Below are 13,019 nucleotides of genomic sequence, written 5' to 3'. Positions count from 1 at the left end.
CGCGAGGCTAGACAACGACATTCGTGGCACGATATTCTACCGGTCTCTCCAATTTCTTGGCTTCGCGGATGACATTGACATCATTGGCAAGACGACAGCGAAGGTGTGTAAGGCGTACACCAGACTCAAACATGAAGTAGCAATAATTGGATTGAGAATCAATGCAACGAAGACGAAATACCTACTTGCCGGAGGTTCAGCCCGTGATAGAGCCCAATTGGGAGACAACATATCAGTCGACGGCGACAACGTTACGCTGCTTCCCAATTCTGTCGTTACTTCAGACAACGACATCACCAGCGAAATCTTAAGACACATTGTACAGATGAATCATGCATACTATGGGCTTCACCATCTGCTGAAATCCAGAAGACTTCGTATCTTCACGAAATGTGAGGACACGATTCTTAGACCATCCGATCGGAGGAGGTAAACGCGTTGGGCGTGTTTGAGCGCCGTATTCTCCGGACCATCATAGGCGGTGTGTTCGAGCATGGAGTATGGAGGATTAGGATAAACCACGAGCTTGCTGAGCTGTACGACGAACCGGACATCCTGACGGTGGCGAATGCCGGCAGGATACGATGGCTGGGACATGTTATGAGGATACCGGACTCATTCCCGACCAAAAAGGTGTTCGATAGCGACCCCCAGTTCTGCACGAGACGCCAGGGGTACGCAGCGAGCTCATTGACTGGATCAGCTGAAGCAAAACCTATCCGAAATCAGGAGTCTTCATGGATGGGAAGCTATAGTCAGTGACCGAGTAACCAGGAGAATAATTGCTAACCGGGCCATATCACGACGACGTGCTCCAGCAGCCGTAACTCAAATCTGAAGATTTGAGCAGCCCAACGGGAGATAGAGAGAGAGAATCTATATTTCGCAAACAGCAGCTACAAAGTTCCACAGCATTTGTAGGCGCGTGCAGTGTGGCTTCTGCACGCGGAATGGGGTTTTGGTTGGGAAGGAAAGCAGGAACAGACAGGTGGACAGTGCCGAACTGGGCTGTCGATGGGGGAAGAGAGAGGGATTGGCCTGTTGCAATCTAGTAGGGGGGGGAAGGAATTGGTCTTGTGTATTGGAGTTTACCGAACCGTTCTTGATCAAAGGAGGAGAATCAGGAAAATGAACCAAAGCCTCGCAAAGCGGACCGATTACGCTGGAAGGCGTGTTATGGTATCACATAATCGCTACCAGTTATGAACTCTGGTAAGGCTGGACTAATCAAGGATATGAACAAGTCGACTCCAAACCGTTTGCCGTAGTAAATCATGCCATTTATTTCTACTACCTTATAGCTACAGAGAATTACATTGCTTTAGCGATACATAGTAATTTGTAGGATTTCTCCCACATAATAAATACTAGTCGAAGTACAGGTAGCGCCAGATACGCTATTATAGCGAACCGCTCTCTTATCTGGTAAAAATCTGCGTATTTCGAATTTCCGCGTAAGTCGAATCCGGCAGTAAAATTGTTTATACTTCAAAGTGGACATAGTTGCCTTCTTTCTCTGCACTCAATTTATTCAGCAAATCAGACGACTTTTTGAAAGAATACATTAAAATAAATTAAAAACAAACGTTTTTTTATGACAAAGGAAGATATTTTGGGCCATTTTTTATATTTTTTTTATTTTGTGCGATAAACTAACTCGGCTGTCAAATTTCCCAAACCAGCGTTTCTTCGAATCTGCGTATAAGAGGAACCGCGTATCTCGGGGACTGCCTGTACAGTGTACAATGTAGTTACGCGTTTTTCGACCTACGCGGATTCGGAGATAAACGGATGTTTAAAAAATTGACATTTCATGGTGTTTTGTACTGTAAATATCCGAGTCACGTGGATTTTTTTTTTTAAATTGACGCGTCGAACCTCACTGGTTGGGATATGAATACGTGCCAACTAGTGAGATCGCACTCGATGGTTGGGTTGTTACGGTGCATCTACCCCTAGCGGTCTTCCCAGGTTTGATTGCCAAAGTACCTTTCACTTACCATTGGAATAGGTACGCTAGCAGGTACGTTGGGAGGTTCGCATGATTTGTGGGAGACCAAAATTGCGCTAGGTGTAGATACACGGTTAGACATCTATCAAAATCGATTCATTAACCGAATAAGCTGGACGTAAGTATTTACGTAAAAAATGCTTAGTAGGCCAAATGTGTGATGCATGTATTTGTTGCAATGTTTTCACTCGTTCTCGTTTCATTTCATTATTTCAAAAAATCATTTTCAAAACATATTATTGCAATTCTTGAAATAAATGTAAACATATCAACTTTGTATGTATTTAGTACCGTCGAAATAAGTATTCGATACCTTAATACGACATATAAACGATATATTAGGAGAAAATCGAGATACGCGGATTTCTCTGGAACGGTTTATCCACGTACCTCGAGTATGGACTGTATTTACCCAAGTGGTAAATTTAATATTCAGATTTACATACATTTAGGCGCATTCCTTGCTTAGATTTCAGCAGTAATCGTGTAAGAAGGAAATTTGGGACGTAGCGTTTTGATATGAAGTCATATACTTCAAAGTGATCTATACTAGAAATGCTCTCACCATTAGGAAGCTCTTGATTTCGGGTGAACGCGGTAGAAATAGTACTAGCCTTTCGGAATCTCATAATATCATCCTTCTGGCGGACTGTAAGTGACGGAAGGATCGGGTATTCCGGCGGGTAAACTGCAGCGTCCTAGATTCGTTGTTTTTTTTTTCGTTAGAACGGCCTGGCCGTATCGACTTATTTTACCACGTAGCCGGATAGTCAGTCCTTGCTACGGGGGATTGGCCTGGATGGGATTTTGGTCCGGTCCGTTCGTGTGAAGACCAGCCCCGCTACCATCATGCCACCGGGACGCCCCTGAGATTCGTTGTTAATCGGTATAATAAGATCAAAAATGTCTGATGAGGCATCAATTAAACCATTTTGTTAATGATAAAGTAATAATGGGTTATGCTTATTCTGGGTTGTTAACTTTATATTACCCCTCAACTGATTCATTAGTACATGGTAAGATGAATATGTTCAAGTAATATTCGATCGACAATTGTCGATATTACAACATACGTCGAATCACAAGTCCAAAGGATCACTCCTTCATAATGAGAGACGCTGACGAGACTAGTACAGTGATGTCACACGAGTTTTGTCCACGCCACGTCCACGGAATAGTAATCCTTTTCCGTATTCAGTCTTTTCCCGAGTTACGGCCCCAGCCCGTAAAGTCAAGAACGCGAAGCAGTTGTAGCGCCTGATAAGGATGTAAGTAAGATAGAATGATGCTCGATTTGATAAAAAATATATTTTAAACAATTACGTGTAAATGTCATTACATTCAAACCGATTTATTGTAAGAAACCTATTATTTCTTCAAGATCTGCTGATATTATGTTATTCAGGCCACATTTATCATGCGATACTCTTAAATCGCACACCGCGTTTCACCCTATTCCTGGCAAAACGCTTCACGGCTAGCCAAGGCGTTTATGTATTCGCTTATAACTTTTTTTCTATGAATCGTAGCTATTCAAAACATGGAATATATATGAAATACACGACAATTCTCATTGTATGTGAGGAGTTTTAAAAATTTGTTTAATTACTGTTTTTAGATTATTTTTTTTCCAATACCCCTATGAATTTAAATTCTTGCCTGCCGGGCTACACGAGTAGCCAGAAAGTTTGTAGGTTTATAACTTTAGAAAACGTAATACAATATCGTTGAAAAAATAATAAGAAGAATTAATTTACTTTTCTAAATTACATTGGTAGTGATATATCTCCTCGACTCAAAACCGTTTGCAATTTAAATTGATATAATTTTTTTCGAAAAAAAAATAAACGTCAAAAATAATTATTTATGTATTGTATACTATTTCTACAACAAAATGCTTTTGATAGCTTTTGAAGCTGTGTCGGGCATAGTCTAAATTTTACCCCGGATAATTTTTTTTGAATTTTTGTGAAAGTAAATAAAAATTTATATTATTTTAAATTTGAATCACAACCGTTCAGTGACTTGGTATTTTTTTATAAAAGTTTATTGAGTTATTTTAACAATTTGGTTACATATAATTACTTCCAAGTCTGAAAACAATGTGAATTTGATGTTTTGTGCGTTATTTTTTATATTGGGAATGCGTACAATAATGAAGATGGGATTTATTTAACGATTTTAATTCAAACTTAAGCTCCTATATCATTTTAATTTTAGTAACACTCTGAAAAATTTACTTTAGACCCGTGATACACACCTCTACTAACTATCAAAAGTACATTGTTGTGTAAATTTTATAAAGAACTCAACTAAAATATTTTTGATATTTTGTCATTTTATTGAAAATAATCATGTCATCTTTGAAGAGCTATAACATAATAACGGATTTGAGTAGAGCCGTTTTGTTAATAGCCGTGTAAACTAGAAGAGTTTAATTAATTTTAATCCCAAAAATACATCGATATTGGATTTCGTTCACAAAAGTTGTAAGCCCTCAAAAAATAGGGTATTTTTCTCTGGTTGCCAGTGACAGGGTAATTTTTTTCAGTTATTTCTGGTTTGCAATATTGAGGGTTAAAATGAGGTAGAGTTTGCCGCTAGGGAACGCAGTTCGTTCAGTTTGTGTGTGAGTGTGTGTGAGTTGTGCCTGTCATTTTCCTATGAAAGTTAGGAAGGCGAAGTGTGCGTACCCGATCAAGTTCTCTGTGACAAAATCGCTTTCCGAGTGAATTGAAGTAGGCAGCAAAGTGTGCAGCGAGTGTGAAAATAACAGTGAATCGAATAATCATTGTTTTCAGTTTGCAACTAATAAACGATTTTGAGTGGAGAACGTATTCTCTGTAGAGCTGTGAAATAGCGTGCGATAGCGTTTGACCGATTTCCTCGTGTGGCCAAAACCGCCTGGTACCGTTCCAGGAATATTAACCAAGAAGAACCAAGCAAGGCTGTAAAATGTCAGTGATTGGAATTGACTTCGGAAACGAATCCTGCTATGTGGCTGTTGCCAAGGCCGGAGGAATCGAAACCATCGCAAATGACTACAGTTTGCGAGCTACACCGTAAGTAGGAAATTGGAATAATGTGCAAGGGGGAAAAAATATTCCATACCCTCGAACTTCCACGCAAAGAGCACCGCTTGGTACATGTGGAATATGGGAATGTGTGTGTTTTGCATTATACGCCGTGCACACGCTTCTGATGTAGCGTGGAGGATTATATAAAGTTTAACATGTTTCTATTGTCTCTTGGCTTTGATTTGTCTCGATTTTGTATATCTGCGACATTAAGAGTTATGGATAACATGTTCCTGAATTATCCATTCGGTAAAATCTAGTTTCTCGAACAGTTTGACAGTTCCAAGCGCTGAGCACAACATAACCTCAAAATGTTCGAGAATGTTCTCGTACTATTATCGATTTCTCGTCGTTTCTGGAACATTTGGAAACAAAAAAGATCTGCACTAGCTAATTGTAAACAAAAAAATATGGTTTTCTCTATCGTCCACATTCCTCCCTATAATGCATTCGGGGTCATCTCAAGGAAGGTACAGAGAGTTAGGCTATATAATTAATCGGATGATACGCACGCCGGTAAGATTGTACCACTGACAGAGATAAACGTATTTTAAACATGCACAACACGCTGTATTCCATTTCATTAGCTTAGCTTAGCAACGTATTTTGTTTTAGGAAGAGTCTTGACTCGCAGGTCTAGTAGTTATTCTCCTTTCTATGCGTAAGTTGTTTTCTGGGAACTGTGACACTGTGCGATAAGGCTTGTTTATCAGAGCTGTGCGAAGTATATTTTAAAAATTATTCTTCATAAATTCTAAATGATTTCATATTTTAAGTTCCATACTTAACCAGGAGGTGTAATAAATTTCGAACTAAATTGATTTGCTGAATCATTTAGCTGCCTCCATTATTGCTGATTGATTTAGCACACATTTATGAATGAGCATATATTTTAAAGATAAAAACTTAACTTTATATGAATCATATTTGGTGTTGGTTGCGTTTCTATGTGTGTAAAAAATCGTGCTTGTAAAATGTCCTGCTGCTAAACAAGTGACAGCAGCTTGTTAGCGCAGTAGCATCATTCGAAGCGATATACCTTAAATGGATACAACTGTTTGAAGGTCAGTCAACGTATTGAATGGTGCTAGCTTCATGGTTCGAAATTTGTTGTTGTCATATAAGTACAACGTAAGTAATATAAGTTGTAAGTACAATATCAGCTCTCCAAAATCGAACCTTGGAATATAAAAATGCAGATTTCATCATATGTTTCACAAACCAGTGAAATACAATACTTTAACAGCGATTGATTTTATCCTGTTAGTTCATCAGCCAGTACTGTACTGATATCGTCTGAAGATATTGATGATGATATTATCTTCATGTTTTACGCATGAGATCACTACTATCTTTTGAAATTTCTTGATTCTTAATTTAATGAACCAACAATGAAATGTTTTATAGATGTTTCGAATATTGGAAATTGATGTATGTTTCAGATCCCTTTTGGTAAAACTTCAGTTTTATCCTATTTTTTTACCCTTATCGTCTGACCTACACCTGATCACCTGATGAAAACAAGCGGTGACAGCGATTTATTACTTCATTCTCCAGTTTAGGGCAGAAGCGTTGACATCGCTGGTCGAAGCTGCTGCAATGTTGTTCTGTATTGCATTACATGACATACGGTGTGTTTTCAGAACCGCCCCACTCTAAAGCACGAACATACTAGCATTTCCTTTGGCGCCCTATTTGTTTCGCCCTACATGCTTTGAATGTGTTGTTTATGAAACCTGTGGTGGTCATCTTCTAGTAAGAGACCTGTAATGACGCTGAAAAAAAAGCCGTTTTTAATAGGTGTAGATTTATTTAGTGGGGGTGTGCGTGGTGTGTTATTTTCGCGTGCGATTACTCACAAATCTCATATTTATAAGCGCACTAATGTGAATCCCTTACCGTTGTTTTTTAAGAAAGACTGAGACGGACCTATCAGTTGCCACTAGTCGTGCCATACAAAAAACAAAAAAAAAAAAAACATACGCCTCATGTCACATTGCCTACACTATACCATACCTGTTTTTGGAGCAAACGTTCCATTTTTGGAATGTACAGATGTACATTGTGCGGTGATGTTATTTCATTTGCTGTTGATCTTGGCAGCCAGTATATAAGGTTCCATAACTAACATCTCAAAATTATACAATAAAGACGATTTTTTAGATTTTGCATATCCAACACTAATAGTATTACGGTTTAAACTATCATGATCATTCTTCAATGAATGTTGTTGTTACTGTGTAGAGTTGGTAGAGTTGACGAATATTTGTTTATGATTGGCAGTGTCATAGAGGGAGAGGAGCATGTATTCAAAACAGGATTTGAATGGCTGTGTTACAGAGATGACTTTTATCATTTGCATTAAATTGGGTGAACAATAAAACGAACAATACGATTAGGTGGATCACCGACAACGAAATGTGCGTGTTGAATCATTGCAATTGATTTTTTTTAAATTATGTATCTATCTATCTAATGTATGTCTAAATTTATTACGTCAAAACATAGCATAAATCAATGTATTAGTCATGTGTAAGAATCTCATGCGTTTCCAGATGTGTTAGTAGTTATTCAAAAATATTTAATCGCACACCTATCTCTGTATATATTTTTAGAGCTTGTGTGGCATTCGTAGGACGCAACCGCGTGCTTGGTGTTGCCGCCAAGAATCAACAAGTAACAAACATGAACAACACGATCGGCAACTTTAAGGGATTGCTTGGGCGAAAATTCAACGACCCTTATGTGCAGGATGAGCTTCGTAGTCTTCCGTACCGGACGGAGGCATTACCGGACGGTGGTATCGGAATACGAGTGAACTACCTAGACGAGGAGCACGTTTTTACTCCGGAGCAGATCACGGCGATGTTGTTCACCAAACTTAAAGATGACGCATTTAAAGAGCTAAAAGCACAAATTAATGACTGTGTCGTCACCGTACCGTCGTACTTTACTAACGCTCAACGTCAAGCCCTTCTTGATGCGGCCAATATTTCTGGCCTCAATGTGTTGCGACTCATGAATGAAACTACGGCCACGGCTCTAAGTTACGGCTTTTATAAACAGGATTTGCCTATGCCGGAAGAAAAACCACGTAACGTTATATTCGTCGATTGCGGTCATGCATCTTTACAGGTGTCAGCATGTGCGTTTCATAAGGGCTCGCTAAAAATGTTGGCCAGCTGTTCAGATTCTGTTGGTGGCCGGGATTTCGATCTAGTGTTGGCAACGCATTTTAACAAGGAGTTCCAAACGAAATATAAGATAGATGCTTCGTCTAACAAGAGGTACGTGTATGATTTTTCTTCTTGTAAGTTGTCAATTTCCTAATTATGTTTTCACTTTTAGAGCCTTTCTACGTCTGATGGCGGAGGTCGAAAAATTGAAGAAAAATATGTCTGCCAACAGCACAAAGCTACCATTAAACATCGAATGCTTCATGAACGAAACAGATGTCCATTCATCAATGCAACGTTCGGAGATGGAAGAGCTTTCGAGTCATTTGTTCGGACGAATCGAATCAACGATGCGTAAGCTGCTTACGGATTCAAAACTAACGGCAGAGGAAATTCATTCGGTAGAAATTGTGGGAGGTAGCAGCCGCATTCCAGCTATCAAGCAGCTCATTGAACAAATTTTCGGCAAGTCTGCTAGTACTACTTTAAATCAGGATGAAGCTGTGTCTCGTGGGGCGGCCTTGCAATGTGCTATCATGTCGCCTGCAATGCGCGTGCGTGATTTCACCTGCACGGATGTGCAGGCCTATCCAGTGCTGATATCCTGGACGGATGCAGATGGTGCTCATGAGATGAAGGTATTCGACCAGTATCATGCATCACCGTTTACACGATTGTTGACCGTCCATCGTAAAGAACCGTTGACGATTAATTTGCATTACGAACCAAATAGTGCACCCTATCCTGATGCATTTATTGGTTCGTACCATTTGAAAGGCATTAAACCCGATACGAATGGCGAACCGCAGGAAGTAAAAGTAAAGGTTCGCATTAACCATAATGGAATCGTTACTATATTAAGTGCAACGATGTACGAGCGCAAGGAAAGTGAAGAACCAGCATCACCAACTCCAGCCACCAATGGTGATCAACAGAAAAGCGGTGATGCAACCCAAAATGCAGCATCACCACAAGGTGACGAATCTGGCAAGGTTGGAGAACCCATGGATATCCAAGAGGTAAGTCTCTATAATGATATTGTGGAATATAATAAGAAAATTTCATTTATAACGCATCTCATTCGTGTCATAAATTATATGTCACTTAGTAGTTTTTAACGATCAGGTGTTCCGAATCGTGTTTCCAACTGTTGATTTTTTTATATGAATTATATTAATCTCAACCAGAAGGGGAGATTAGAAAGTAAAATTGTCTTGGTTTCAAGCAAACAAATGATAATACTTTATATTGTTTTTTAATGTTGCTATCTGCTTCATATAGTTCAATCCTTCATGCTGTTGAGATATATGTGTGTGTGTGTTTCTGTAATGAAATGCGTTTTGCCTGTTGTGAATATGAATATGTTAAAACAATAAAACACTGTCAAATTGAGATGTATTGCTCTCGTGCATAATGCAAAACGGATGGAGGAACTCGAAATTGTGCTGGCTGTTGTCTTGTTAAATGTCACTTACAACATTAAAACACAGTATTGTGTTTGTATGGGATTTTAGCAAGATCATGATGTTATATAAAAATTTTCGTTCGTTTTCTAGTCTGTAGATTTTAAAAAATTTTCTGAACCAACTGACTTCTCTCATTCTGTATGTCTTTCTCTCTCTTTCTCTTTGCCTCTGTTTGGCTAACTTATGCTTTGATCCTGGCAATTTACCGTGTTCTTGTAGGGTAGCGATGATGAGCATCCTAAAAAGGACTCTAAACCCAACGATAGTAGTGGAGAGGGTTGGACGCAACGTGTCACCAGATGGTTCACATCGGTATGTGCTACCTTTGATATGCTTCTATATAAACTTGTTGTCAAAGATAACATGAATTTTGCGTTTCATGCCGGAAACACACACTTAATTTCACTATTTACGTACAGAAACCTACAAGAAAAGAGAAACCTATCATCAAGATATTTGTACTTGTAATAAATTACAAACAAATTTAGCTCGATATCCTTTCTGACACAAGGTCATTGTGGACAGTATGAAGAAGAATTAAAATGCACCTTAGTGTTATTCATGATGTTCTTTCTTCATACGCTTGATATATGCTCATTAGTAATTAATAGTGTATTACACGATTCATCAATGTTCTGTTCTTCTTTATCTTAACTATGATTATAAAAAAAAAATTAATCGGTTTAAATAAAAATCTCTATTTACAGGACAAGAAGAAAAAAGTAACTACTAAACAAGTGGAATTGACGATTGATTCAAAAACGCATGGATTTGTTCATGCCGATTTGTCCAAATTCTTCGAAGAAGAGGTGCGTAGTTGTTTTTATACAGAATTATATTGGTTGCATGTGTTCATGCTTTCCTGGATCCCGTTTTTGATATGGACATGGACTCGCAATGGCCATTTCGTACATAATATATTTGCATAATTTTGTTAACTTTCGTGTTTCAGGTAAAAATGATTGCAAACGATCGTCAAGAGAAAGAGCGCATTGATGCCCGAAATGCACTGGAGGAGCAGGTATATGAAGTACGTGAAAAAATTCAAGAAGATGGCTCCTTGAATGCTTTCATCGATCCTCAAGATGCTGCCGCAATTTGTCGCGAACTGGAGGAAACTGAGAATTGGCTGTACGAAGAAGGCGAATCTTGCGAAAAAGGAGTATACAAAGCGCGGTTAGAGAAAATGCGCGCTAAGATTGAACCGGTTCGGAACCGTTGCGAAGAGTATAGTGGCCAGGAACAGGCATTTACAGAACTTGGGCATGCTGTTCAGCAAGCTTTGAAAGCAGTAGAACAGTATCGTGCGAAAGACCCTAGATATGAACATCTTACGGAAACAGAAATGATTAATATTACCGAGGCTGCACAAAAGGCACAGAAATGGTACGAAGAAGCCCGATCGAAGTTGGTAATCGTAAGGAAAACTGAAGATCCTCCGGTCAAGCTTGCAGATATTCGCCATGAAACGCAAACGCTAACGACATGCACGAACTCAGTTTTGAACAGACCAAAACCGAAGCCCCCGACTCCACCAGCAGACCAGAATCAACAGAACAGTTCAGCGGGAACGGGTAACAATAGTGCTGGGCAGGATTCGCAACAAAAAGCTACAGGGAGTGATAATCAAGATTCTAACACACAGAAGCAAACGACAGAGGATTCCATGGATGTGGAATAGATTTGTCATATTGTTTCATACAGCGTTTAGTTTACAGCAGCAGAAGCAGAGCAGAGTCCTTATTTACAGCTTGTAGCACATCCAAAACGCTAGCCTAATGATAAAATCCCGTATTTCTGTTCAGAAATGATATGTCCTTTACACACTTCCTCTCGATCATTGGCATCTTTGTTACAATTGACATTGCGATAAGAGAATGAGTTGAGTCGTTTAATTTATTGCGGAGGAATAGTTAGACCATGCTATGATCATAAAAATGCACTATAGTTTAATTTGAACATGTTTATGATAAGCTTGTCACATACAGAAGATGGATTTATACATTAACAGATCATGAACTAGCAGGATAGTAAAATAATTTAAATGAGATAGCATTCGTAACACAATAACTCATCCATGCTAAACTATGCTTACATTGCTCTTTGTCTTTGTCAATAGACACAAGCATTACATTCTGCGATTATCTTCGATTTGTGCGTTAAATCCACAATATACACGGCATGGTGATCATTACTTAACTCTGGTACAGGCTATATAAATATTCCCAAAATGGGAAGAGTTGAGCAAACACAAATACTGCCTATGTGAGTTGAACATGTAAAACTGGTTGAAGCAATGTTTAGGACTTTTATTTGATTTTTTTTTATGTAGCTGTTCCCTTACCATTTTCAGTGAAAATTACTAAAGCAGGCATGTAAGCAGCCTTTTCCACACTGATAACGAATGTGAAAATAGCAATCACTAGCTTCCTTTATTTGCTGTTGTTATTATCAAATAAATCATGTAAAGATCAGAAAATACCCTTACGAAAACGAGCAAAGAAGTTATTAGTTTCCCATTAATTCTTGTAAAATGAATGCTTATTCGAAGATGGACTGCAACGAATATTACATGAACGATGTATGATGTTAGAAGTTTGAAATGTAGGATCGGTGTGGTACAACGCTAGTGAAGAAAAACACATTTAAATTCAACAGCAAACGCATGGGGCGGCCCGGTGGCATGATGGTAGCGGCACCGGTCTTCACACAAACGGACCGGACCAATCCCCCGTAGCAAGGACTGACTATCCGGCTACGGGGAAAAATAAGTCGATAGCTAGATGTTCTTATAAAATAACATTGAATGCGTTCCGTTTCGAAAGCAGCCAGAGTAGAGGAAAAAAGAAAGACAAGCAAAGGAGGTATATGCCTTGTGAATGTTTCTAAGGTTTTATTACTATCAACATGATGTTTTGCATGATCATTTGAATGATAAATTGGTAACGGAAAGCACCCAACACATTAACGCTATTAATGGCATGAACTGGCATAACATTGGCACCGTCAGACATTAAACATAAATGTTAATGACATGAGCATACGAGGAAAAATAATAAATTTTGAATTATGAACTAAATTGTTGATCGTGTTTTCCTTTTTTGTCAACAAAACGGCTCTCGACTTATTTGACCTCGTAGTCGGATAGCCTTTGCTACGAGGGAACGGGTCCGGCACCGGTACCAAATACACTACCAGGCTGCCCATTTAATGAGTTATCATTTCAAATGGTAAAGTTAATTATGTGCGTGTAAGATATACAAATCAACAGTCGAGGTGATCGTTTACA

The 13,019-nt window shown here is 38.8% G+C and overlaps 1 protein-coding gene across 1 annotated transcript; it reads left to right on the top strand.

Moving 5' to 3' along the window:
* The first annotated feature begins 4,966 nt into the window (after nucleotides 1-4,966).
* Nucleotides 4,967-11,411, top strand: LOC128708462 (heat shock 70 kDa protein 4). Its single transcript, XM_053803440.1, has 6 exons — nucleotides 4,967-5,073; nucleotides 7,704-8,375; nucleotides 8,437-9,283; nucleotides 9,950-10,042; nucleotides 10,438-10,539; nucleotides 10,683-11,411. Exons 1-6 carry the CDS (start codon nucleotides 4,967-4,969, stop codon nucleotides 11,409-11,411), a joined length of 2,550 nt encoding a protein of 849 aa, XP_053659415.1.
* Nucleotides 11,412-13,019: the final 1,608 nt, after the last annotated feature.

This window comes from Anopheles marshallii, chromosome 2 (assembly GCF_943734725.1).
Source record: "Anopheles marshallii chromosome 2, idAnoMarsDA_429_01, whole genome shotgun sequence".
Classification (NCBI taxonomy): domain Eukaryota; kingdom Metazoa; phylum Arthropoda; class Insecta; order Diptera; family Culicidae; genus Anopheles; species Anopheles marshallii.
Note: the sequence above shows the minus strand (reverse complement) of the source record. Positions and strands in the feature narration are given on the sequence as shown.

Bases quoted from the DNA above. Each gene is read 5' to 3' on its own strand.
- LOC128708462 (XM_053803440.1), top strand. From the start codon at position 4,967: ATGTCAGTGATTGGAATTGACTTCGGAAACGAATCCTGCTATGTGGCT. The intron at 5,074-7,703 runs GTAAGTAGGAAA...ATATATTTTTAG, and splicing joins TACAGTTTGCGAGCTACACC to AGCTTGTGTGGCATTCGTAG. The intron at 8,376-8,436 runs GTACGTGTATGA...TTTCACTTTTAG, and splicing joins GATGCTTCGTCTAACAAGAG to AGCCTTTCTACGTCTGATGG.